The following is a 26,938-nucleotide window of genomic DNA, read 5'->3' as shown; positions in this document are numbered from 1 at the left end:
AGCTCCCTAATCTGGGCATGATTTACAGTCAGTGTATTTTAACTGGTTAATTAAATTGTTTAAGTGAGGAAGTCCTCCACCAGTTTAACCAGTTTTGGTCAGTGAGCTAATCAACGTGGCTAAGAGTGGACACAGAAGCTCTAATAAGAGCGTGACTATTGAATAGTGCAAGTTGAGATAAACAAGGTCAGGATTGAAAGAAGTGGATTAGAAAAGACCTGAGAGTCAAAACAACAGATGCCGTTTTTAAACCAATGGAGGACGGAGACGGAGCCCCGACTGTTTCCAGTTCAGCGCCTTCTGGGGTCCTTCACACCAACTGTCTGGAGTGTTTGTGTGTCTGTGTAATGCAAGACGATACGAACCAAAAGGCAAATGTTGGCTAATACCAAGTCTTTTTTGTAGTTGTTAAGCGTTGTGGATGGATGTATTTTTGTGTTAGTCAGCGCGTACGTCCTCACACTGAGGGTCCAGTCATCTTCATACAGCCACAATGTTGTTCATCTCCCATTTCTGAGTGGTTTTGCTGGTGTCACAGTCCGATATGAATACTTTGTGTAGCAAGTCAGAGCGGTCCAGACATTTTCCTGGTAGAAAAATACAAATGACCATTAACTCCTACTACTGGTGTCGGTCATTCCATTTTGAGTCCCCCCGCATTCATCCCAGTAACTGACCAGTGTAAATCTACTTGGCAACAGGTTTCACGTGACAACATTGAAGACAATGGCTTTGCTGTCCTCCTACTAGCACCACTATAATGGTCCCGGTTGAGAATAACATATATTTATTTACCTGTTGGCACGTGATGGAAACGATGGAGATCCTGCAATAGGCAGAGAGGGAAATACGAATGATCTGAATTTTTGTTCATTATAAACCTTTTCCCCATCTAGTCTGTCTCAGACGCATCATTTCCTGTTTGCACATTAGTGAACCAAGCATGGGCAAATATGAAAACTGTGCGGTATTGCTGTATTGATCAGCAGAGGGAGTCAGTGTCTCACCTTGAAATATTTCCATTCAGTGTTCTGGTTGTGATCACAGTGTGTAATGATGACAGCCGAGTTATCACTTCCACTGGTCAAGCACTGGTCATACTGCATCAGCTGGTTGGCCTCATTAATACGGAACAACTACGCACACACACACACAAACACACACACCCTCTCTGTCTTACTGTAAAGTACAGTAATACCTTGACATAGGAGTATAATTCGTTCCTTGACCGAGCTCGGCCCCGAGCTGGTGGCCGACATGGGCTCATCGTCCCACGGGCCGACCGCGTATCTATTCTCAGAGTCCGGCCCAAGCCAAAATAAGAGCTACAGGAATCAAAGCAACATAACAAGTGTCTCAATACCTGATTGCCCCCCATCCTGTGGCAAGGTCCCGTTTCCACATTGCCTCCATTGGTGTGTCCCATACTGTCGATGCAGTAACTCGTCTCAAAGCCCCGAATCTAGGAAGGTATACAAATGTGCACGCACAAACATTATGGCACAAAATAAAAGTTAAAAAAAGACATCACATCCATGAAACAAACAGCAAATGAATATGCTGTGTGTGTGTGTGTGTGTGTGTGTGTGTGTGTGTGAGGGAGAGCAATCACCTACCTCCCCCCAGTCCACATTTTTAGGAGGCAGGGGATAGTGTGTCTCAATGTCATATGCTATTTCCTCCATGAACCACTTGAAGCTCTTGCATCGATATTCCTCCCTGGCAAAATGTCCAGCCAACAAACAGCAAATAATTCATTAACAAGCAGTGAGACAACACTTTACTGTGAACGTAATACATTCCAAAAGCACAAGGAAATCATTTTATTTTATATTATATATATATATATATATATATATACACACAACCATTCAAAGTGTGATCACGCAAAACAGGCAGAAGAACCTCAGTATCTATTAGAAATAAACAAAGAATGTATGTTTCACCTGAAGCGCTTAAGTCCACTGATGTCTCCATATGCTAGCGCGAGAGTCTCAGGACGACTGGCATAAAAATAGTCCTTATATTCATCCCACCACACCTCCACCACACGAACATAGTTCTGCCCAGAAAACAAAACACATTTAGGCTTCTTGTGAAGTTATAGTTTTGCATTTGGAACTACAGGCGGTCCTCACTGAACTACGCACTCATTTTAACGACGACTCAGAATTACGACGGGCATTTCCGAAATTTCAAAAGTACGAGTTTAGCGAAAATAAATCGCTGTTACGAGGAGAATGCACTGGCAGCGGGTGAGTGAGAAACGTACATATTGTTACGGAAGCAATTATTGAGGCAACTTCAACAAATGTGCGTGAGTAGATATTGGTGTAATACTTGTTTAATAGGTTTTGCAAGTTGTGGGGCGACGCACCTAACACAGCCAACCACTACCACTAGCTTCGGGTTTGAATCCCATCTGTGCAGCGTTTGTATGTTCTCCGGTTTCCTCCCGCTTCCAAAAGCATTCAATTTAAGCGAATTGATTACTCCAAATTGCCCGTAGTGTATGAGAGTGTGCGTGAGCGGTTGTCTGTCTGTTTGTGTGCCCCGCCTTTCTCCAGATAGACTCCAGCAACTCCCGTGAGAATGGGTGGATGGATAGTTTTTACAAGTGCATGACATAAGGTTTAGTGGTCATATTTACATTCCTCTTTTTTTTATTTTTTTTATTTCCTGCACCACCGTCTGCAGAAAAATTGCCCGGCAGGAAAAAGGTTGAAGACCGCTGAGGTACAGTAAAATCTATCCTTCAAGTACATTTTGTACTTAAATCCATTCTGAGTTACGACCATGTGGTCAGAACCGATCTCAGTCGTAACTCGAATAGCACCTTTGATCCTGATATATACACAGTATATAAATCAGGATCAATATGTACAGTATAAATGGCCTATACTTATGCAAATGCAAAAAAATTGACCGCACAAAATGTCAGCCAAGTTTTCGGTCAACGGGGTTTCGTTTTTGACGATGAAATCTTTTAGCCACGGGGGTCTTTGCCGCGTCGTTAAGTAAGGACCACCTGTATAACATGATTAGGAGAATATCTATCTCATGTTAATGTGTGCAACTTTACATTTAATAGTTGTACTTATACCTCCAAGTGACTACAACAGTACTCAAGGCCTATTAAGTAAGAAAAAGCACCAAATATGGAGACAGGATGGTGAGTACTATTCGCGTTCACAAATCCAATTTGTGGAAGTAAGTCAAACATATTAGGCACAAACAATTCAAATATTTTGAGATTTGATTCAGTGTTTTTAGAGAGGAAGAAACTAGTCTACGCAAAAAATAACTTCATGCCACATTGTCTTTTTTTTAACATTAACTTGAATGGCAATGATTCTGAAGCTTATACATAACATTTGACTTTTATAAATATTTAGTTATGTCTTAGCATGTTTGTGCATTCATGACTCTACAAAGTTTTATGCAATTGTCTCTTGGATTTATACTCAAGTCAATCTACCTTCAGCGTGGGAGATGATCCAACATGCGCTGGTGGAGGGTTGCCTTGCCATCCTTGAAGTCTGTAGATATGTCCGACACGAGAACATGGTACAAAGAGTAGCTGGCCACCACACTGCCAGATCTACATAACAGAAATATTAAAAAATATAAAGTCACAAATACCACATTTTAAAAAATGTGTGATGATATTCATCCTCACTACACGCAAGTAGGACTGTGTGTCTACCTTGTATGATATTTCAAAATTCTCTCCTCCCCATATCTGCAATCCTGGGTCATACAAGCCTAACTCAAAGAAGAAGTCTCTCTCTATGGCAAAGAGACCACCTGCCATGGCAGGAGACCTATAAAAACAGAAGACAATGACACACATCCACATACAGGAAAATAGTGAAACAGGTGCTGTTCAACATTATTCTGCACGTCAAAGAGGAAACTATTAGCTCCAATATTTAAGTAGTTCTACATATTAATCAATATTTACACCTGATTCTGTGGTAAATCGTCACATATTTGCTGCTCAGCTAATTGTGTAATAAATAAATTCCTCATTATTTATTATTTCACCAAATGCATAACCTAATAAAGCCCAATTGAGGAGAGCCAGTTTCTAATTTAAATTCTGCATTTGTCAAAATGTGTTTGAGTGCCCGAATGATCCCAGGGGCCATGTTGTCAGGAGCTTATGCTCCTGTTCTAGTTCACTCAAATTAGAATTCTTGTTTCTTCTGTTCATGCTAGTTTAATTTGTAAAGGTTTTAAGCTAAATATCTGGCCACGTGTCAGAAATTGCACAATTGCATGCTGCCGTTTCCCTGGTATCCACGAAAATCAAATTATTCATCATCTACTTTTTTGAGATGCAAGTTAAAACACATTTGTTCTGTCTTAAATGTGGGATTTGCATGACCGTAAATGTAAAAAGCACTCTACAGTTAACAGTTGTATTATTCACAACAGGGAGAACCACAAAGCATGATATCAGACTGATGGAGAAAAACATCTGTGCAAAAAAAAAAAAAAAAAAAGGAGAAATTAGTGAAAGCAAAGGCAAGAAAAATTAAAGAAACACACAATGATAGGGTGGGGGAGAAGGTGTCCAATTCTGAACCCGATTCACACCAGAGGTGCCACACAAACACTTCATCACTCACACCAGATTTAGTTCAGGAGCCAGGTATTTCTCACTGGAGGAAATACTTCAATGTTGTCAAGGCTCAACTTTGCTTAGTTCAACTAGGCTAAAAATAAAGATTTGATTCGCGGGAAAACAGAAAGTGATTTGCTGAATTGGTAAATTGGTAAGTCGCTGAATTACCAAATCACCAAAACTTCACCCAAAACATCGTATTACAAAAGGTAGAAGTTGTAAAGTCAAAAAAAAAAACAAAAAGACAAGACTCACAAGAGATTGCGATGAAACACCTCTTAACCCAAATAGAATAAAACCTGAAAGGCAAGTCTGAGGGCTGGGCAGTGGTCAGCTATTCAAAAACAAACTGAATTGGTTAGTTACGATATGCAGCAGCAAGAATCAATAATGAAGTTTTTCCAAATGTAATTACGTGAAGTTATTGCTGACGATCAGCTTTTGGCACACAGACATGCCGCTCCGAATCCTTCTGCTTTATAGGCTAATGAAGACAGTTGCGCTGAGATGAGATGCTTTCTCTGGAAAATCACTCGCATTTGTCCCAGTTAGTTGGGATGTCTAGCGTTTACCCTGAAGGCAGTACTTTTCTGTACCTATATGGCTCTGTACGCGTTTTTCGAAGTTTTTTCTCTCTGTCCCCCAAAGGAACTCTCTTCCAGAGCATGCTCCAATCCCAGGCTCCCCTAGCGAAGCCATCCTCATCTCCTCCACCCTGGGGCTCGATGTTGTACTTCTGGCCATGGATGGAATCGATCAGAGGCACCGTGCACACTGTTCTGACAGTGGGGTAGGATGAACACAAGACACACGAAAGGGGAGGATATGGCGGGGTGGCACACATGCAGGAAAATAAAACAAGCAAACACAGATGGAAATAGCAGTGAACACACAGACATAGGGAAGGGTGACGGAGACGGAGACAGCGCGAAACACATTCCAGGATGGACAGGTGGGATGAAGGGATGGGGAAATGGAGACACAAACAGAACAATAATGCGAGTTAGCATGCTGGCTACTTGTGCGTGCGTGTGTGTGTACCGGTAGGGCTGGGTGGTATGTTTCCTCTGAGCTTTCTCTCTCTGGCTAAGTGGCACTCTCTTCCAGAGCAGGCTCCAATCCCACGCTCCTCTCGCCAGGCCGTCCTCATCACCCCCCTGCTGGGGCTCCATACCGTACTCATTACCATCTATATAGTCAATCAGCGGAACAGTACATACCGTCCTAAACACATACACAACACACAAATACAGGCCTGAAGGTCATGAGAAGTCCTTTCAATGGCCGGTTTATTTGTTTATTTGACATCACTTTTGATATGCTGAGCTCAGACGTTTGTCTTGAATCATAATCATACAGTGGGGCAAAAAAGTTTTTTGGCAGCCACCGATTGTGCAAGTTATCCCATGCATGACAGACATGCAATGATCGGCAATGCCAGTTAACTCAAATCCATCCATCAAATTACGACCTTTATGCTACTTCATACAAAAATGAAACTGGCATGGCTTTTGTTTCCCACATATTAAAGCTTCTTTGTCGTCCACTTTGTAGAATGAGCATTTTAACACGGTTAGGAATGGACGATTATATGTAATTAACACAACTGTTACAAATAACTTTGCGTGCACGGATATTAAGAAGCAGGCTGCTTTTTTCCCCAAACACCGCTGCACCATTTATCATCGCCTTGATCACCACACTGGTGTCAAAAGCAGCAGAAAGGAACCAGCTGTGCAGAAGGTAGTAGCCTTTAAAAGTATTAAAATGTTAAAATGAACTGTATCCACACATCATTTTGTTTGTATAGCAATATATCTCACATAAATGTCGCAATGTCAGTTTTGATAAAAGATCGTGCAGCTCTTTACTGCATCTGTGGTGCAGAATCTTGAAGGTAGTCAAACCTGTTCCGGTGTACTAAAGCATTGTTTATGTAAATCACTTGTTTTGATTTTTGGGTTTAAAAAAAAAATTAATTTATAAAATAAGAGTTAAAAAAATAGTGTGGGGTACAGATAGCTTAGCTTATACTTTGCTGTCTAATGACTATAGCAATAGTCATGGAGGAAGTAATTTATAAGCTATTTATATTAAATGGATATAAAAAAAAAGTCAGCATGTGCAGTCAAAATGTATTAAAAGTGTTTACTTTCCAGTCCTCAATATACATAGAAATAAACTGGATAGAAATGTAGCATAAATCTGTGACTTAACATTCTGCCAATATTTGCACCATAATCTCACAACAAAAGAAATAAACATTAAAAAAAGAGAGAAAAAGACAGTTGCACTAAGAATAAATTATATTATGATAAATGTTCTCTGAGCATTTCCAGTCTACAAGCAACATCTGCTTCTGTTTCTCAAAGTTTCTGCTATTTGCTCCTGCATGTGTGTTACCTGTCTTTAGAAATCGGTGCAATCAGAGGAGGGTACCAGTTGACTCCAACCTCACAATGAGCATCCAGGTAGATCAGTACCTAGAAAAGAAATGTCATCCTCGTAAACCTCTCTGTGCAACAAAGACTACCCTGAACAAAACATGGTGTAATGTGGCTCAGCGCGAGATTTGCTGCCAGAGGCATCATGGGATACCTGTCCTTTAGTGGCCTTGTGGGCTCCGATACTCCTGGCCTGGATCAGTCCTTCTCTCTTGTCATTTCTGAAGAGTTTAACCAGACCATTCCATTGCTTGATATAGTTCTCCAAGCGCTCCTTCAGATGAACTACACACATACAAACACATATTATTATTAAATATTTCTTATTTTTGAGGTATCCCTTTTCAATACCACACATAGATGAGGCGAGTTTTTTCAACAGCGGATGTGCTTGTCTGGCATGGGAGCAGGTAGAGGAGAATTTAGAGAAGTGGAGGTCTGCTCTAGAAAAGCAAAGAAGGTAGAGGACTTCAGGTAACTAGGGTCAACAGTGCAGAGTGATGGAGAGAATGTGGAAAGGAAGTGAAGAATCGTGTGCAGGCAGGCTGGAACGGGTGGACGAAAGTATCAGGTGTGCTCTGTGATAGGAGAGAGTCAGCGAGGATGAAGGGAATGGCGGACAAGACAGTGAGTGGTGAGGACAGCCATGATGGACGGCTTAGAGACAGCGGCTCTGAGGAAAAGACAGGAGGCGGAGCTAGAAGGGGCGGAGATGAAGATGCTGAGGTTCTCCTTGGGAGTGACCAGATTGGATAGGATTAAAAATGAGACAATAAGAGGGACAGTGAAGGTTAGACGTTTTGGAGACAAGGTCAAAGAGACCAGACTTTGATGGTTTGGACATGTCCAGAGGAGAGACAGGGACTATATCGGTAGAAGGATGCTGAGGATGGAGCTGCCAGGGAACCGGGCTAGAGTTCCCTGGCAGCTACAATACTTCACCCCCGGCCAATATGTAAGAAACGAAAGCCCACCTTTGTTGCTGAAATCATCGATCATGACTATCTCTGCCAAGTATAGTCTGGGAGTCCTCTTGATGACGCTTTGGACGGTTCGCATCAGTGTCGACCAGCCTTCATTGTGGAAGACGATCACCACGCTGGAGGTCAGCAGTCTGTCATCATAATGCCAGAACTTACACCTGGAGAGGAAGGACAGCATTAAAAAGTGAGTCCCTTCGCTCAGAAATGTGTCCGCTTCGTGAAAACGGAGGGGGGGGGGGGGGGGAGGTCCACAGAAAGATGTTTTTTTACTGATGATGATAATAATAACAAAATAAATATTTTGTTATTATTTATAGTAATAATAACAAAATGTAGAAATGAACAAAATGCAACAAGCTATTATGTGGCAATTACAGAGAAATTAAAATGCTCTACGTTTTAAAATACATGAGCCGAGCACTCACAAAGAACACTGAGAAGGATCTGCTTCTTTTTGTGGTGTTTGGTGGGGTGTGTCTGCGTTACACCCTCGTGGGTTCCTTGAGCTTGTTTGCTTAACAACAGGTGAATCATCAGGTGGTTTGGCAACGAGACGTACTGATCCCACTCTCATGGCTGCTTTTAGGCCCTTTCCCAATTCCCCTACTGCTCATTTTCAAGTGGGGACTTGCCCCCCCCCCTGAAATGTTAGATGATTAAACTGTTGCAATCATGCGATTCAAATACGTCTTTAGGATTTATCTGCAAAATGTTCGAAGGGATACAACAACGAGAATCTCACGCTGGTATCTGGTGAAATAAATGATAGAAAATAATTTAGGTGACAAACTGTGTGAACTCACTCCTCATGACGAATATCACTGATGGATCTGTCCAGTGATATCATGTCACTCGCAACCATGTTGAACCCAAACTCTTTTATGGAAGCCTGGATGGCATCTTTGTATTCTGGGCCCAGGACAAAGGGCTTAGCTTCCTCTCCAGGACCGCCCGGGACCCCCGGAGGCTCAGGTGCTTTGGACTCAAAGTTTCCCAGGATGCCTTTCTTCAGCACGGGGTGAGTGTAATCGTGAGTGTGAGGTTTGAATGTCGAATATTGCTGCTGGATCACTTGATTCTGGTTCGGCTGCTGATCAGGGTTCTGAGGGTGCCTGGCTGCTCCTAGAAAGGAAAGTTAAAACGTGACATGATAAAACTCTGCTTTACCTTCTTAAATAAATGTTTTTGTGAAATAAAGTTATACAAATAAATATTGTACTGAGTATCATGAAGTATATATATATATATATATATATATACACACACACAACATCTCAACCGCACCTTGTTGTCTGGATGTTCTCTAGGTCTTTATCTACTCTCCTACAGTATCAGTTATTAGATTGGACAAAGGTCAAACCAATTCTAAAAAAAAATCCTTGCTATGGAAACACGTTTTTATCGCGTCACGTTGCCGAAAGATGGCAGAGTTTCAGAAAGCTCTGAACGGAAACATTGCAATGATGCGCAAACTCAAGCCCTAACCATATTGTCATGACTTTCTATTTGTCTATGCAACGGCACCAACAGATATCCATCGTAGTGACAAATTCAGTCATATAGAAAATAACTGCCAAAGATGCAACAAATGTTCACACTAATCTGTCAGCCTCTTCGGCAGCAAAGCTAGGCGCAAGCCAATTTGATGCTGACCTATACTTTTGCTAATCACCCAGCAACCACCATTGCTAATATTAATGTACGAGAGCAACGTCTGTATCTGGGATGTTTTGGCTTCGTGGGAGTGGCCAAACATTGCCCATCTTCACATCTGTACTTTTGATTCCTGAAGTCACTAAAAACCTGAGTCTTTTTTCTTCTTCTTCTGGATAACATCAGAGCAGGGTGATATGATAGTTCCAAGAAAGAAAACTAACCGTGTTTGAGCCTGACAGCGTTCAGGTCAACTTCCACCCCCTCCACATGTGGCCATGGCACAACAGGCTTAAACTGATTCGCTAGGTCTCCTTTGGGCAGCAAAGTGTCATCCTGTTTGGAGGGAAACAGCAGAAGGTATCGTGTATTACATAGATGCAGTGTTATATTACATAATAACACAGTGATTGCATTTAGTTTTGCAACGAAGGGACTGATAAATAAGGAAGCTATTATTTTGGAATGACTTACAGTCAGCAACGGGACACAACACGTTTGGTTGAATACAAAGCAGCTACACGCATCAATTGAAAAGATTATTCACACCTGATAAATGGCTGTAGCAGCTGAGCACACGATTAGCCTCATCAAGGACATTGTGGGGGCTGCTTAATAAGTAACACGAGGATGCCAGGAAATGAGTGGTTTCCATAGCAATTAAGGTTATATATTCTGAACTTGGGTTATGGACCCAAATCAAGTCAAAAAAATAAACTAAAATAAGCATGCCCTATTACGTAAACTATATATAGAACAGCCCCAGATCTCTGCTGCTGCTTTTTTGTTTGCAGGATTACGCAAAACTTTAATTCCTCATCGAATTGACTGTAATAAACGTAAAAATAATGCATACATATGGAAACCTAAAAAATGGAATACTGTTGCAAAAAAAACAAACCACAAAGCCAAAGAGGAAGATCGGCAAACTATTTTCAATTGATGAAATAGGCAAACAGGAACTAAAAGGTTATGTAAGGTTATGCAACATCCTTCAGATGCTGCTCAGGTGCTGACATAGTTCCGGGTTGACTAAATGACGTCACAACGCGGATGTGTATCCGGAAAATAATCTGACCGGTTTAGGAATATGATGTTAATCAAACCCTGAGAATTAATGCTATTATAGAGTCAGGATTCTGTTTTATATTTTTACAACGTATCAATAAGGACGGAGGAGCTAATTACTAATCGATCTAAAGGACAATTATAGGTTGTAAAGCTATCCAAACAGATAAATGAAAGACTTTCACGTTTATCATGTTGTTGTTTTACATATGAATACACGCATATCTTTAAATACGATTGTTCTGTCATCGTCAGAAATCTTCCAGAACCTTATAACACAATTTAATTAATTATGTATTTAGCTGGGTTAGAGTTATGCTAGCAGTAGCACTGAGGTGGGTTAGCGTTTAGATTTCTCTGACCGGTTTACATGCTCTCAACTCACACGTTTCCCGAAAGGGCTTTCATCGTCGGGCTTTGGCGACAGGGACGACCAGAGCACCACCAAACCAAGGAACGTCCCGATGACGAGCAGACTTCGGAGAATAAATCCCACTTTCAATCTCATCTTGGGAGGCTCTCCGCAGGTAGCCGGGCTGCCGAAAAAGCTAAGCTACGTTAGCCGCTACTACGGCGTCCGGAAAGGGGCTAACGACCAGTTAGCCACCGAAGTTGGAAGAGGAGGGTATAAAGTAAACTTCTGTAAAAGGAATATATAATCCGTGCTCCACCAAGGCAGCGAGCAATGCTCGTTTCTGGTTATCCCCGGCTCCTTGTTGACAGTCCGTCACCCGGACCTGCTGCCGCTGACACTGTGCAGCTCCGTCAAGCGGACACGCACACGTGGAATCCAGTGGATTCTGGTGCTGATCTGGTTCATCATCCAGATCCGGAATGTCGATCGAAGGAGTTCTTCCTCGTCACAAGATAGGCGATAAATTCCTCAGATAAAACCAACGACATGCACATCAGAGTGTGATGTAGGTAATATTCCAGATCTGGTTATAATGGATGTTTCCATTTATTTATAGGACACATGGAAAATTCAGCAACATCTCCAAAAACCAGATCTGGAAGAAAACCATCATGAGCGAACTACGGTTTTTCAATAATAACTATCAAAAAGAAGGATAAATTCTAGGAACGGCCTATATTTCGTTGCCCAGTTTATCACATTACGATGGTCGCGATATAGGAGGTGGAGGTTTCTAATCTCTCACTGCCACCTAATATTCATTCATTCATTTTCCAACAGCTTCGTCTGTTATCGGGTTGCGGGCCAAGCTGGAGCCTATCTCAGCAGTCAATGGGCGAGAGACGGGGCACACCCTGGACAAACCACCAACACACAGACCTACGGGCCATTTAGTGTCACCAATCCACCTAAGCTGCATGTTTTTGGTGGTGGGAGGAAGCCGGAGAACCCGGAGAGAACCCACGCAGAGAACATGCAAACTCCTCACAGAAAGGCCACAAGTCGGATTCGAACCCGCGACCTCCTTGCTGTGAGGCAACAGCACTTACCACTGTTCTGTATCATATTGTGTCATCAGAGCAAATGGGGTCAATTTGGTGATTTCCATGTAGGCTCACCTAAACAAGTTCATGAAATGCTATGAAAGTCGCAAGAGATGTTTGGTCATTATGGCATTTCTAAATATCACAATTTATTAAGGACAAAATACAATAGATTGTCTCTTGGGTCAAACCACCCTATCATATCTCTCCCCAAAAATGTCATTAAAATATATTCCTTACTTTTTGAGTGCAGTAATCCTGCAGAACTGCTTTGGTGAAGGTAAATCGTCATCATGTCATCATTTATTGGTATTTACATAAACATACATACGCTTGAAAGGACTTTACCAATGGAAAATATATTCCAATATTCACAAAAGACATCGTGCTTAATCAATAAAATGTATTCAAAATCTCTATCAGCTGTTAATTTCAGTAAGACAATCATCTTTCAAGGAAAAAAATATGACTTAATGAACACAAAGGAAAAGGTCAAGCCAATGGCATCAACACAATAATACTATGAATATAGTGTGAAATCTTAATATTGGTGAAGTGGATAAACTCAACCATAAAATGTAAACCATAGTGATATGTTAAAAATTGAAAGTGGATAACAAGAAGGCATGGTGTACCTACATTTATTAGACAAATGGCTGCTTGAATTCACTGTTGTTGTATTGCATATAGTGCGTGTCATCCTACGCATACTCCAAATAGTTAATGAGCATGGAAGGCAGAGGAAGGATTGGGAGGAGCTTCAGTCTGGCTCGACCAATTAGATTCCTGATCTGGATCCGGCACAACTGGCAGAGACTCCGTGGAGAAACTAAAAAAGACAAATAGAAAGACCTCGTCTTACTCGTGATGACAAACCGCTCAACATTTTTTTTTTACATGGTTCAGAGTGTCAGTATTAAAAAAACGACAGAAGAGGATGTTGTAGCACCTTCAAAGGTCATTAGCATCTGATGCAAGTCTCCACCAGGACGGGCTAATTCCATAGCTCTCTGACCGTTGCTGTCTCTGATGTTGGCGTCAGCGCCGTAGTCGAGTAAGAGTGACACCTGATCAGCGCTGTCCTGCCTGACAGCGGCGTGTAAAGGACTGTCACCTCCTCTGCCTGCATTAACGCGGGCTCCTATAGGGAACGTAAGCACAAAGGAAAAGAAGAGGACAGGAAAAAATAGAACAGAGGACATCGTGTCCTGGTCAACACAAGATCAACCACCTTCTGTGCTCAACCATCAACACCACCGCCATGTAGATCCCATGTCTGGGGTCTTATCTTCCAATGTAACCATTGAACTATTGAACCACCCCCACCCCCACACTCCTGAAAATACTTCATAAATTTGAGAGTTGAATCAGGACAGACGTGATTCAAGCTGTAATGGTGAAAAGATTCAGGAAATAAGACACACCTCTGCGTAGTAGAATCTCTGAGCAGGTCGTGTGTTTGTGTAGACAGCTCATGTACAGAGGGGAGCCCAAGTGGGACACTTCATAGTCTGGATCTGCTCCATGAGACAGCAGGGACTCTACACACTGGCTATTGCCTACACACACACACACACACACACAATTAAAAATTCTGTGACAAACATAGACTCCGCATGGGTTGCCTGTTAGTTTGCATAATGTTTTTAAAATTATTTTTATTTATTTATAAATACATTTATAAAAAATGTATAAAAATACCTACAAGGCATCACATTAAACTATATCAGAAATGCTTGTGGTTTATGGACAAGGAAGTTTTCCCTCAGATCATCTGGCTGTTTGTTTGGCGGGTGCTATATGAATAAAGTTGGACTGATTGAATGTTCACTGTTAATACCTTCACGCGTGCCAAGTTGTTGGTCTGTTTTGTATCTTAGCAGGATTACACAAAAACTACTTGACAGATCGTAATGAATCCTGGTGGACGTGTTGGGCATGTGGGAGAGAATCATTCATCAGCTAATTAAAAAAAAAAATAGTCAACTGCACATTCGCAAGCACAATTTGGTGCTATAGCGATTGAAACGTGACTGAACGCCACTCTTATTCTCCCGCCTTCCTACCACGTTGTCCTCTACTCTGCCTTCGTGCTCTTTATATTCTTCACAACTAGAGTCATATACAATGGCGATTGAAACACTGCATGATAAATGGTTTCAATGACTATAGAATAAAGATTTCTTCTTCTTCTATTTACCTCTCTTGCAGGCTTCGTGCAAAGCTGATGGGAAGTGTGCGAGCGGCATGTGTGCGAGTGCTCCATGCTGCAGCAGCAGCTCTATGCAACCGACGCTCCCAGACGTGCAACAGTTGTACAGAGGAGTAGCACCATCGATGGTCGCAGCGTTCACCTAAAGACACATGCGCGTATCATGAATACGAGCAGAGCAGAGCTAACACATCTTTGGTTGGACACCCCCCCCCAAAAAAAAGAATACTTACATTTGCTCCAGCATTTATTAGTGCTCGGACACAGGCTACATGTCCTGACAGGCAGGCTTCATGGAGGGGGGTCACATGATCGATGGTGACAATGTTAGTGTGATATCCCTACAATCGACAGCAAACAACATTATGACTTCAGCGTTTAAGAGACCTTGTTTGAATTAGCCTTTCAGACCTGTATTTAAGGTACAGTTAATTTATTGTGGTAAATATTATTATATATCATTGTGTATTTCTCATATTTTTGAACAATAAAATTCACGTTTGTGGATTTAGTCTTTCAATATCATTTGCATGCAGAATGAAGAAGATACTTTAGGAAGCACAAAATCAATCAGGTCTCATGAATCAGGTCCCTATTTTATTATGTTCTGAACATTTTTACGTCTCGTGAAAATATTATACAGAATATGGTTAGCTAATAATGCTAAAACCGAATGATAAGCAAATCAACATGTCACTCTGTAAAAGTGTGTGTGTGTGTGTCGATGGAAGGCATTACCTGGGCCAGCAGGGTGTGCAGGACAAGCAGTCGACCCTGGGAAGCTGCTTCATGTAAAGGGGAGCGGTCTGCCCACGACCCTGAAGACACACACACCAGGGGAGATGGTTCTGAGCTGCACTGTGTTTATGACGCTCACTGGTAGAGACACAATGTTAAATATTGAACAGATTTCATTCTCCAAGGGTTGTCTTAGTTTACTTAACTCTCCTTGATGCATTAAACGGAATTCAAGAACTGACATCTGTGCACTGCATGTTCTGGAAGTGTGTAAAAATACAAATATGTTGAGAGAAGTAAGGATGTTTGTCCATCCGTCCGTCCGTTAGCAAGATAACTCGAAAAGTTCTGGACGGATCTTGATGTTTCAGTGATGATCCAGAAGAGATTCTGGATTCTGGATCAGTTTGTAATTTTCTGTAACATTGCAGTCAATGAAGCTCCAAAATGTGTTCCTCAATATTTCCAGATCCAGAATGGAGTCAGTAAAACACATTTAATTTTAACATTGAAAACCACATTTACGGACTCAAAAATCTGTTACAAATACAATCAACTCTGATTCACTTTTATATTTCATTGTTGGTGTATAGAGATGCCAAGAACAATTTAGAACCTGTTGACGATGATCCGGATCACCATGTGGACGGTGGAAATCCAATAACGAGGGGAATGAGCTGCTTGGCGGAGGTCTGCACCCCGAGTGCTTTTCTAATTTTTTTTAATGCTATTAAAGGTAAGTGACAATTATTTTTTTTGTGGTGTATGTTGAGTCTACAAAGTTTAAACAGCTGTAAAGCAGCTTTCAAAATGTGCTGCCTGTTTCCTGCAGGGGTAGGATTGTGCTCGAACAGGAGGAACATGTGCTCCAGGATCTGCAGCAGGTGTTCAGGTTGCTGTGGTTATATTTAGCGGTCGTGGAGTCTTTCTCAGCTGATGCAGCAGAATCTTCAACTCAGTGCTCAGTATTACATAAACACACATGATCTTATCTACAACTTACCAATGTCTCCATCGCCCCATGGGACATCCAGCCACTGGTAGCAATATGACATATTAAATCAATTGGTGATAAAAAATAAATAAATCTGCTCACCCTCTGCCCTGGTAAGAGACTGCAAATGTTAAAAACAGCAAGCAGCGGGCTTACTAGCTAACTGGAAGCAGCATCAGCTGTATAAGTGACTGTCTCTGACACGGTTAGTAGCTACCAAGAGAAACATGAAACATTTAAAGCCTCTGGCTCTCTGGAATCTTTTCTGCTCCAGGGCCCCCACTGGATGGCATGAGAGATTTTGTGGTCGTGAATTTCGTCTCCTCCCCTGCTGCAAACATTTCTGCTATTTATTGTCGCTTTTTGAATCTAATTTATCCCTTTTTATGATTTCACCGAAAAATTGCAAAGAAAAGCCTCAGTTTGAGGTATTTTCATTTAAATTGATTACGTTATTGTTGCAGATCAAAAATATTAACAAATAACAAAAGTAGCTTTATAAAGTAAATTGTTTGACTTGAATCAGAAAACTTTATTAATCCCAGAGGGAAATTGCATTCCAACAGATGCAGTCCGATCATTTACATTCTGCTGTATTTACAGAATGTATTCGTTTTTCTTTTCGCCCTCGTGCATATTTCTGATTCTGGATGGTTTTATTTAGCTGTTTTTGACCCAAAATCACCATAATAGTGTAGAAAAGTGAGTTTTTTATAATATGGGACCTTTAAGGCAGAATGAAGGTGTCATGAGTTCACAGGTTCAGCATCAAAGATCAAAGTGCGTATGCGCCCATAAACACAATTTAATTTAACGTTACTTCATTTTTAGCAGCATAATAATCTGTCTGTTCTTTTAATTACAACGCAGCAGTGTACCGACCTTGACTGGTCAGAATACCCCAGCAGGCCTTCTTCCTTTCCGGGACGTCCTCGGCTGCTGATTCGCGCTTAGCGCTTCTCTTCAGGGACTTTTTCGGAGCATCGAACAGAATCTCTGTCATGATCCACGCGCGCTGACCGATCGATAACCATTTACTGCAGCAAAGCGCGTGTGGCAGGGCTGAGAGGAACTGCGGCAATCTGATTGGTTGAACAGATTCGGTGTTGTTGTTTTTGTGCTCACGCACGTGACACGGTCACGTGGGGAGCCACGTAGGGGAGACGATGTCCTTCAAGCATCTTCATCGCCACCACTTCTAAGCTCCGCCCCCCGTCCTTCCCATTTACCAGTCATAGGTGACTTCAAGGCTTCGCCTACTTGTAGGGCTCCATAGCTCAGGGGTTAGAGCACTGGTCTTGTAAACCAGGGGTCGCGAGTTCAAATCTCGCTGGGGCCTTGTTTTTTTTTCTATCAATTGCTACGTCTACTTGTTAGAAACAACTTGTGATGCAGCAGTTTATGAATTGATGCGCGCATACGTTGCGAGCATCTGTTAATGTGTTATTTTGACACATTCCATTATATTTTGGAAGAACAAATACGTTCCGTAAAATGGAGGCTAGTCAGTTCTAATTCTAGTAAAGCAACACGATAGTGTCTTTCTCAGAGCCCGGATAGCTCAGTCGGTAGAGCATCAGACTTTTAATCTGAGGGTCCAGGGTTCAAGTCCCTGTTCGGGCGGTAGTTTTTTCTGCACAAAATGTATTTAAATACATTAAAACATCCAATAAAATCGAAAGTAACTGAAAAACGTTTAGAACAAAATACACTTTGCTAATATTACAAAGAGAGAATTGAGCCTGTTAGAATTTCTGCAAAATATTTGTAGGGGTTTGGAGCCTCCTGGTGGTCATATATCGTAGCTGCATGACCAGGTGTTTGAGAACACGGCACCAACCTCCAGTCTGCTTTGATGATGATGATGATGAATATATTTATTTGATAGAATGTTTCCAAGCTTTCCCTATCAAGTCGAAAGCAACTGAGTTGTGCTTGTTTACGTGTCATTGTGACATCAGACTGACCCAAACCAGAACTAAATCGGTTGCCGTTGAACCCCGAAGCAAAATAAAAGTCAACATTAATGCTCTTAATGTTGTCATCATTTTTCTCAGTACCTACATAATGACTAAATCATATTATATTAATAATACTTTATATAATATCTTGATAATAATAATAATAGTTTTACACTCATCAGGTCCCAAATAGCCAATATAAAGTAAAATGGCATGCCATGCAAGAGTTCGTGGCTCAGGAGGTTAAGGAGATTCTGACCAGGAAGTGTTAGTAAGTTTTTTTCTGTGTAAATGTATTTATTTATTTTAATAAAGAATGTTGCATTTCAAAGGTTGTGTTTTATCGCAGTGACTGACTTTGACCAACAGGTGGTGCTGGTGCCACGGACCGAACGGCGGTTTGGTGCGTCCACAACCAGCCGGGATTAGGATGTGCTAATCTCTCCCATAACAAAACAAGACTTCAAAACACGTTCACCCTCTGTGGATTAAGTCCTCCCTCTCTGTGTCTGGTGAGAAGTTTCATTTGGTCTGACCTCTTCAATTCCTCCTCGACCTTTGGAAAAAGAACTTTGACATTCACGCACACTTTGACAATCTCCTTCAGGCCATAACAGACAATCTCATGTGGCCTCTTTGTTCTTTGGGGGGGGGGGGGGGTTCTCTCCGCCCACACTGTTCAGATTTAAGGTTATCTTTCCACTCAGTAACCTCGGCCTATCAGATGGTTGATGTTTTTTTTTGTGTCTGAGTCTACCCTACATTTCAAGTGACCTTCATCAGCATCCTATACGGATAGGAAGTTCACACAGGCCTGTCTCTACAGGTCTCTGATTGGTTCTTTCCACCACTGTTTGTACTTGTAGTCCTGCTCGTGAAAGCCTTTCCGCACTTTTCGGCTGACTCTGGGGAAAGTTTGAACAACAACTCTTTTTTTCTCATCCGTCAGCCTGCTTTTATCTTTGCGGCGTTTTCCCACTCCTGTCCTCACTTCCCTTCTTGACTTATGCCCTCTTGAGAAAGTAATGGTGATCCGAGGCATTTCTTTTTTTTTCAGTCCGTGTTCTTGCCTAGGTAAATTCGAGGTCTATAGAGAATCTCTTCCAGATTGTTCATAAATAATAATAGCTTGTCCAAATTGGTTGTCTGGGTCAACATAATTTCTTGGATTAAGCATGAAGACTCTCAATAAAATATGACAGTTGACTTTCTGTAGCTTTAATTACAACTGCGGTTGTTTTTTAGTACTCCAGAATTTTCCAACTCTGTGATATTTGTTTTGGGCTTTTTCCACTGTAAAAATAAGATCTTTTTTTTTCAGAATTTCTTTCCAGTGGTTTGTTAATTTTGTTAAAAGACCCAGAATATGTCTGCAGGAGTGTTGTATGTGGATAGTTGGAGATCCGTTGAAATCTTCATGTCTAGAAGGGACATTTTCCTGATGTTTCTGTTTTCTCAGGATTTCCCTGCATCCTCTCTTCCATCGGTGGTTCTCTCTACTATAACCACTGAAGTTGGGATGACTGGTTGGCTTTATGATGGTGCCAGTGCAGAGGAAGCAGAACTTCTCTTTTTTCAATGAATATATATATCAGGTTGATAATTAAAAATTCATGAAACTGAAAATACAATTAAATACTTAAGTCATCATCAAATGGCTGCAATTATTATGAAAAAAAATTATCAAATAAGTGTTTTTTTTAGTCAGTCTATTCAATATACTCTTGATATATTCAATATACATTTTTTTTTAATCTTAACTTTCTAATAAAGAAACTAGAGACTACACGTTCATTAAAATAATGATTCTGAAATTAATTACACAAACTTTTAGAACATTTTGCTAATATAATCACGAGAAATAACATTTTACCTCCAGTGGCTCTGAGGAAAAGACAGGAATGTTCACCGGTTTCCGCACCTCCAAAAACGTGCAATCGGTGCGTTATTTACTCTAAAATGGTCCATAGTGCATGCGCGTGCGTGCGTGAGTGGCTGTCATGTCTCTGTGAGGCGCACCTCTCGCCGCGTGACCCGCAAAAGCGGAAAAAGCGGCCGATCGTCTCATAAACAGGAGAAAGGATGGACGGAAACGCGCAAGAGACACGCAAGAAACACGCAAGAGACACGCAAGAAACACGCAAGAAACACGCAAGAAACACGCAAGAGACACGCAAGAAACACGCAAGAAACACGCAAGAAACACGCAAGAAACACGCAAGAAATCAACTCAATCCCTGCCAGTCGCTGATTTATTATAAGCATTTCTTACAATCGCAGGACAATGTCACACAAAACATGAATGCTTCTGCGTCACCGTGACGTCATCACATGAATCCAAAATTGAAAAAGAGACAGCGAGAGCGAAACGTCAGGTAACACTAAGTAAGTCATCAGAATGGCTGTTTCGGTCACATTGCACTTAAATATATTCCATTAAATAAATCAGAGCGTACAACAGCGCGTCTCCTGTGAAACTGTGTGTGCGTGTTTGTGTGTGTGTGTGTGTGTGTGTGTGTGTGTGTGTGCACTCCTTTGAGAATCAAATAAAGGTCTGTCAGAAAAAAATCGAAGAGCTGCCTACTGTGAGAGTTCAATCCAGTAAATACTTATTGTATTTTAAATAAGCCTGACTTGGATACTGACATAAAATTATATATATAATTTTCTTTTTTCTTTTTTTTTTTTTTAATAGAGGTCAGCCTTAAGAAGGAAATCGTGGTTCATGGTCAATACAGAATGAAACTGCAGGACAAAACAGCAAAACGTCATTTAGCTGGTGACTCTGGTAACAAGGATTTATAAATCTTCAGCTTTTTTCCTCTCAGTTGAAACAAGCCTGGAAGCAAAATAACACCAAACGTGTCATTTTGTTCGTATCTGACTCTCTAGCAACGTGAACGGAGCTCCACAAGCAACAGTTTTCATCCTCGTATAATAATTTAACAGCCCACATTCACACAGACAGTGATGGAGTTATGGGTTCACATCAGTATGATCCCATCTTTCTCTCTGCAGAGGCGCGATAGAACAGCACTAATGTTTGAGTTCCAGGGCCCAGACATGTTGAGGCCATCCCGTCCGGCCTTTACTTTTCTTATCAGCTACCGATGAGGAAGATAGGGATGATGAGGTTGTCTTGGGGATCTCCACCTGCAGACACAGGACATTTATTGTTTAAATCATGCCCAGTGATTCTGGCGTGCGCATCTTAGCAACTGTTTTCAAGTGTTGTTTCATTTTCAATTAAGATGAAGAGAGAATTAAGTTTTTGATTTGATTATGTTATGATGTGTGCCTTAAGCCGTGGGCCTTCTCACGATTTTATTATGTTCGCATAATGACAATAAAGTATCTTGAATCTTGAATCTTGAATCTTGAAGTTTTGTAACACAATTTCAGAATGTGCAAAAAAAGAGGTTTTGCAACACTTAATATTCACATTCAAAGGAAGGCAAAAAAAAAATAGATAGCATATAATGCATTGAACTCGTGTGTTTTTTGTGTATTGTATAATGATCTACTTAGCCCAGCTTAAATAATTCACATTTCCTGACACACCCCAAAGTAGATTTAAATAGAATTGGTAAATGAACTGTGTTTACATAAGACTTTTAATAACCTCACTAACCACTCAAAATGCTTCACACACACACACACACACACACACACACACACGCACACACACATGCACACACGTCACCACCTGCACTTTAGGAGCAGGGGCAAAAAAATTGACCCTCTTATGGGTGGACAAATTCTTTAACCCTCACCACATTTTACTGCGGCCTCCCGCCTGCCTCTGGTTTTGCAGTAGAAATTCATTGAACTGAAACTATTTTCATAAATCAATTCTCATTTTTTAATATGAAAAAAATCCATTATTAGAATGCTACTACTGAAATAATAATAATAACGATTATGTTTGTGATTGTTGGTGTTGTTGTTTTGTTCTTGTTGTGGTTATTATTTTGGTGCGTGCAAACCGGAATGTCAAAAACACTGTGACAATGAACTTTGTGTATTAAATATAAATATCGAATCAAACTGTATTACACCAATGTTGAATCCTTGAAAATTGCAAGGAAACTACAAACTATTTGTTTTAGATATATATTATTACGCCTCTTTATTCCAGCTAAAAGATGAGGGATTTGCACGAGTCTTCATGGAATCCTAATTTTTCCGAGGTTCAAAGTTCGTGAACGAGAAGACAATGTCGCCCTTCTGTCTAGAATATAAATTCTAAAACAATGATCTACTTGCATTTGGGGCCAATAACTGAACCCACTTGTCAAGTACGAGGCGAAAAGAAACAATTTTTAATATTTGAACTCGGGTTCAGGTCTTAAACGGGCCATGCGTCAAATACTCAATTGTCTGCGGAATATATTTCGTTCACTGTGGAGTTTTATTTTATTTTCATAATTTTTTTAGACCAGGTTTTGGTATTTAGTTACTATTAGGCTAGTTGGTTTTATTTTTTAATAACAAATGGCGTCTTGGCGCTTCCATCGGTCTCAACTTGATGAGTCCGTCATCGTCTTGCTCGTATTTGTAAAATGTGATGCTCTGGCTTAGACAGAAAAACTATTAAAAACCCCATATTATTATTATTATTATTATTATTTAAGGGCTTCTGACCCATAAAAAGCCATGGATACAACTACACAAACTATAATTATAAAAGGTACTTTTACCAGTGATACCAGTGTGTCCTATTTGATACACTTGGCCTTTCGAGATATTGAGTTTTCTACATCATAAATTTGATTTTTGTTTTTCCCGGAAACCTACTGTATATAGTGAGACACACGCATGTGCTTTGTCCATGCGAAAAATTTCTAATTTAGCCAAAAAATATACAAATGAAAGCACATTTATACAAAATTGTGTTGTCTTTTTTTTCGGACAAATTTTCCAGAAGGTTCTATTAATACCTTACTTTACCAAAAAAAAAACTGTCTGGCAATTATTTCATGGTTCAGGCTTTAAAGTGTATTAAGAACGATTACATGCGACAAAAGCGCAGATTTAATGTATTAATCCCGCTGCTGCCTTCACGCATGTGTTTCTCACCCAATGTTCGCCAATCTCCTGAAGCCACAGCATATTTGAGTTCTTAAAACGATATATTCATACTTACTAGCTAATTGTTTTGGCATTAACCTCGTTAATACTACTCGTTTATTGTCATTAAACGTAATTATGTAGCAAAATAATAACAATTGACATTTAGGCTTTTGAATTGAAGATATTTAAAAATAATAATAATTAATGTATCATATAAAACAAACGTTTAGAATTTCACATGCTCTTAGAGAAAATTAGAAAAAGCCATTTGGTTTCATGCAGAATAATGAATAATTGGTTCCTTAAATTATTTTTCTATATTTGTCTGCAGACCACTCAGAATAGAACGATTGCAGTCAGGCTGCTGAAAACAGGGCAGAACAAATACAGCAAATATACTGCATCACTTAAAGTTGACATTTGACAATGAAATCAAGTAAAAAATTGTGAATTTATTTCCGTATGCATACGTCACAAAATGCAAATTATTTTACATCTAAATCTTTGCACCATTCCAATTAAAGACCGTAATGTTCCTTCGTAAAGTTACCTGCTGTACTGCAATAAACTGGAAAATATTAAAGCTAAATGTAAAAAAATGCACAAATGATCAAAAAAGGTATCAAAAAATGAGACACAATTATCAAAAATAAAAACCAGCTTTGTACAAAACCAAACCGTTTTGCATAAAGCTGCGTCCCCGCCTTCAGTGATGACTTTGTAAATGTTCATTTTTGGATTATGACAAACTAAACAAAGCTGAACCAGATTGTTGCATTATCAGCGACAGAAATGTTGGCATGCCCTCCCCAACAAAACCAGCTTCACGTGTATCATATTTTTAATATACACTTGACCTTTCAGGATTTTGAGACTTCAGTTTGATATTTTTTCCTTAAATAAATGCAAATTAAAGCTCAGATATATATATATATATATATTGTATATAATGATGAATCCATCCATTTGTCTGATCCACACAGCCGCGTTTCCGCTTTGCGGGTGACGGGAGCTGCTGGAGCCAATCAGAAGGCGCGTGGCCAGCGCGTCGCGGGGCCGCACAGACACAAACAATCACGCACGCACACAGTAATCTGTTGTTTCTGGAGGTGGGAGGGACCCGGAGAAAACGGACACGGGGGGAACATGCAAACTCCGCACGGATAGGATTCGAACCAGGAACCTTCTTAGTGTGTGTACGTGTGTGTGTGTGTGTGTGTGTGTGTGTGTCAGAGAATGGAGAGAGAGAGAGAGAGAGAGAGAGAGAATGAACAATGGCATGGGTCTGAATCAAATTCTGGAGCTGACACGAATTTTTAAAGGGAGAAAAACATCCTTTCTGGCATCTATTAACCCCCCCCCCCCCCCCCCCGCCCCCCCCCCTTCCTACAAGCTGCGAGCTGGAAAGGAAAATAAATCATTATTCAGTGCTTTTATTCTCTACCCTGTTCTGATCTGCTCTGGACACTATTGTTTGTTTCTCCACAAATGTTCCCTCTGCATTTAGAAAATATTGAACCTGGTAAAAATGTAGCGAAACAGGCGCACATCCAGAGCTGGGATCAATATGGACCATAGAGTGGGCTGTTTGGCTAAAACCATACTACAAAGAAAGCATTGCTAAATCAATGCAAGGGTGATAAATGATACTTGTACCCGCCTGCATGGCTCCGAGCTGTCTGAAAAGGCAACTGATCTTCCTGCTCAACTGTTTATGATCATGCTCATATGGACTATTTATGTTTTAGTATTTTAGGTGAATAAAATAGTTATTTTAGTTCACGATAATTATATAAAATTAGTAAAAACTCTTAGAATATATTTTGTGTTTGTTTTTATATTAACTATGATTACAACGCATCGCCCGCAAGGCGCTCGGATGGAACGTCCTATATACTGTTCTTAATGGACATGCGATTGTTTGCATGATGTGAAAATAAATTGAACATGTAAAAAGAGGAAAAACTACTTTCCATTTCTATTTCGTAATTTATTTTCAAATGCCGGCTATAATAATAATAATTATTTTTATTATTCACATCGTCTTTCTGGCTCGGCGCAGACCAGAACTGCATCATATCAGTATCTTATTAGTAAATGTCTTTCGAAGTGAGGAAAACATTAAATGTTATTTATTGTAAAGAAATATTTGTATCAAGTATAGCACATATTTAACCCTGGGGTTGATTGTGTCCGTGTAACGCAGTTAGTTTGCATCTGCCGCTCCCGCTGTCTGTAAATGTCAAGACAAAGATGGTCAGTAAAAAACAAATGGCGTGAAAGTTTCCACACACATGCATATTGTACATGCATATCTGCATTGATACATCGGCTATAAGCGGCATATTCCTTTCTTGTGTTTAATATTTTCGCAGCACTCAGACATTCTTCAAACTTTGGCTCGCACAGCAGAATCGCCTTCAAATTACATTTCTGCAAAACTGGTTTGAATTAAATGTTTTTACAAAGGTTTGAATTGGTCCACATTTTATTTATATGCTAAAAAAAAAAGATTTTTAAATTAGATATGGATTAATACATTTTGAAATAAAGACTATATACGTGAGCGTGAATGACATGTATTAACGCCCGGCAGCATAATTGATCTATAACATTAAACTATTAATAAATATGGGAATATAACTCAGCTATAGAGAGAATAGTTCGGCTCTCGTCAGGTTCATTTTACGCGCGTTGTTTCAGTTTGAGTCGAGGACAAACGAGCGTGCGTAATTTCTTACCGCCTCTCGCTTCCTCCGCTCCTCTCGCGCCTCCGTTTTTTTCAGGTCGGCCTTGAAGGCCTGCGCGTCCCCGTGCTGGCTGTCCTTGTCCAGGATGTCCATGAGGTACGAGATGTAGCTGGTGGCCAACCGAAGCGTCTTGATCTTGGACAGCTTCGTGTCCGCCGGGACGTTCGGGATGCACTCTCTCAGGTCCGCGAAGGCCGAGTTGATGCTCTGGGTCCGCCGCCTCTCCTTGCGGTTCGCCGTGGGTCTGCGCTTCACGGTCCGAGGATGTGCGTGTTGGTGCGCGCTGACCGCGGCTCCGTTCACCGACATGACGCCAGCGCCCGAGGCCAAGCTGCCGGCTGCGTAATGATGGTGGTGGTGGTCCAACGCGCCGGCTGACCTGCTGCCGCTGTTGCCATGGTACTCTGGGCTGTAGCTGTGCGCCAGGCTGTGTTCTGTGGGAGACATGTCTCCGTGGTTGATCAGCCAGCTCGTAAAGTACGGAGGCGCGCCGGCGTCCTCGTGACAGCGACCAGCCGCCGCCGCCGCGCGTAAGGAGTAGTAGTGGCTGTCGTGGTGGTGCATGACCGGGTGGTGAGGGAAGCCCGAGACGAGGCTCATACTGGCACACGCGTGCCCGCGCGCGCCCACACTGACTCACACACACGCGCGCGTACACACACGGCCTTGTTGTTTAATGGCTGAAAAGAGGTGTCCGCATCTCGAGTCGGTGCAACAAATGGCTCGATTCGGACGCGTCCCGGTCTGGAGTGGAGTTTCTTCCTCAGGTTAGCGCCGCGCGTAACGTTCCTTCATCTTAATTTGGAGAATCATCGCGCATGTTTCCTCCTTTCTCCTCTTTGTATTCTCTGTCAGTCAGGACGCCGCAGGCTGCAGGCTGGGGAAGGTTGATCCAGCACTGCGTCGTTAGTGAGCTGCGGTGTAGGCGGCTTGCCTGGATGAGACGCGCATAGACGCACACATAAAGAAAGACA

General features: G+C 41.1%; 3 protein-coding genes and 2 non-coding genes across 5 annotated transcripts; 2 read left to right on the top strand and 3 right to left on the bottom strand.

The window, feature by feature from the left end:
• Positions 1-471: 471 nt before the first annotated feature.
• galnt7 (UDP-N-acetyl-alpha-D-galactosamine: polypeptide N-acetylgalactosaminyltransferase 7) lies at positions 472-11,286 on the bottom strand. The gene is made up of 15 exons (XM_068751143.1): positions 11,164-11,286; positions 9,935-10,046; positions 8,861-9,179; positions 8,049-8,215; positions 7,229-7,359; positions 7,034-7,113; positions 5,227-5,409; positions 3,707-3,824; positions 3,479-3,601; positions 1,947-2,062; positions 1,617-1,719; positions 1,364-1,462; positions 1,008-1,136; positions 796-826; positions 472-587 (listed from the first exon to the last, which is right to left on the bottom strand). Exons 1-15 carry the CDS (start codon positions 11,284-11,286, stop codon positions 481-483), a joined length of 1,941 nt encoding a protein of 646 aa, XP_068607244.1. The 3' UTR covers positions 472-480.
• A 967-nt stretch (positions 11,287-12,253) lies between these two features.
• On the bottom strand, positions 12,254-17,259 carry asb5b (ankyrin repeat and SOCS box containing 5b). Its single transcript, XM_068750843.1, has 7 exons — positions 17,063-17,259; positions 15,187-15,266; positions 14,682-14,789; positions 14,437-14,590; positions 13,661-13,795; positions 13,186-13,377; positions 12,254-13,065 (listed from the first exon to the last, which is right to left on the bottom strand). The coding sequence occupies exons 1-7, from the start codon at positions 17,181-17,183 to the stop codon at positions 12,938-12,940; spliced, it is 918 nt and encodes a 305-aa protein (XP_068606944.1). The 5' UTR covers positions 17,184-17,259; the 3' UTR covers positions 12,254-12,937.
• A 187-nt stretch (positions 17,260-17,446) lies between these two features.
• Positions 17,447-17,519, top strand: trnat-ugu (transfer RNA threonine (anticodon UGU)). Its single transcript has one exon. It is a non-coding gene; the product is annotated as a tRNA-Thr (tRNA).
• A 211-nt stretch (positions 17,520-17,730) lies between these two features.
• trnak-uuu (transfer RNA lysine (anticodon UUU)) lies at positions 17,731-17,803 on the top strand. Its single transcript has one exon. It is a non-coding gene; the product is annotated as a tRNA-Lys (tRNA).
• A 3,374-nt stretch (positions 17,804-21,177) lies between these two features.
• On the bottom strand, positions 21,178-26,579 carry hand2 (heart and neural crest derivatives expressed 2). Its single transcript, XM_068751339.1, has 2 exons — positions 25,956-26,579; positions 21,178-21,294 (listed from the first exon to the last, which is right to left on the bottom strand). The coding sequence occupies exons 1-2, from the start codon at positions 26,562-26,564 to the stop codon at positions 21,178-21,180; spliced, it is 726 nt and encodes a 241-aa protein (XP_068607440.1). The 5' UTR covers positions 26,565-26,579.
• Between the last annotated feature and the right edge of the window lie 359 nt (positions 26,580-26,938).

Source organism: Brachionichthys hirsutus, chromosome 17, assembly GCF_040956055.1.
Source record: "Brachionichthys hirsutus isolate HB-005 chromosome 17, CSIRO-AGI_Bhir_v1, whole genome shotgun sequence".
In the NCBI taxonomy this organism is placed as follows: Eukaryota; Metazoa; Chordata; class Actinopteri; order Lophiiformes; family Brachionichthyidae; genus Brachionichthys; species Brachionichthys hirsutus.
Note: the sequence above shows the minus strand (reverse complement) of the source record. Positions and strands in the feature narration are given on the sequence as shown.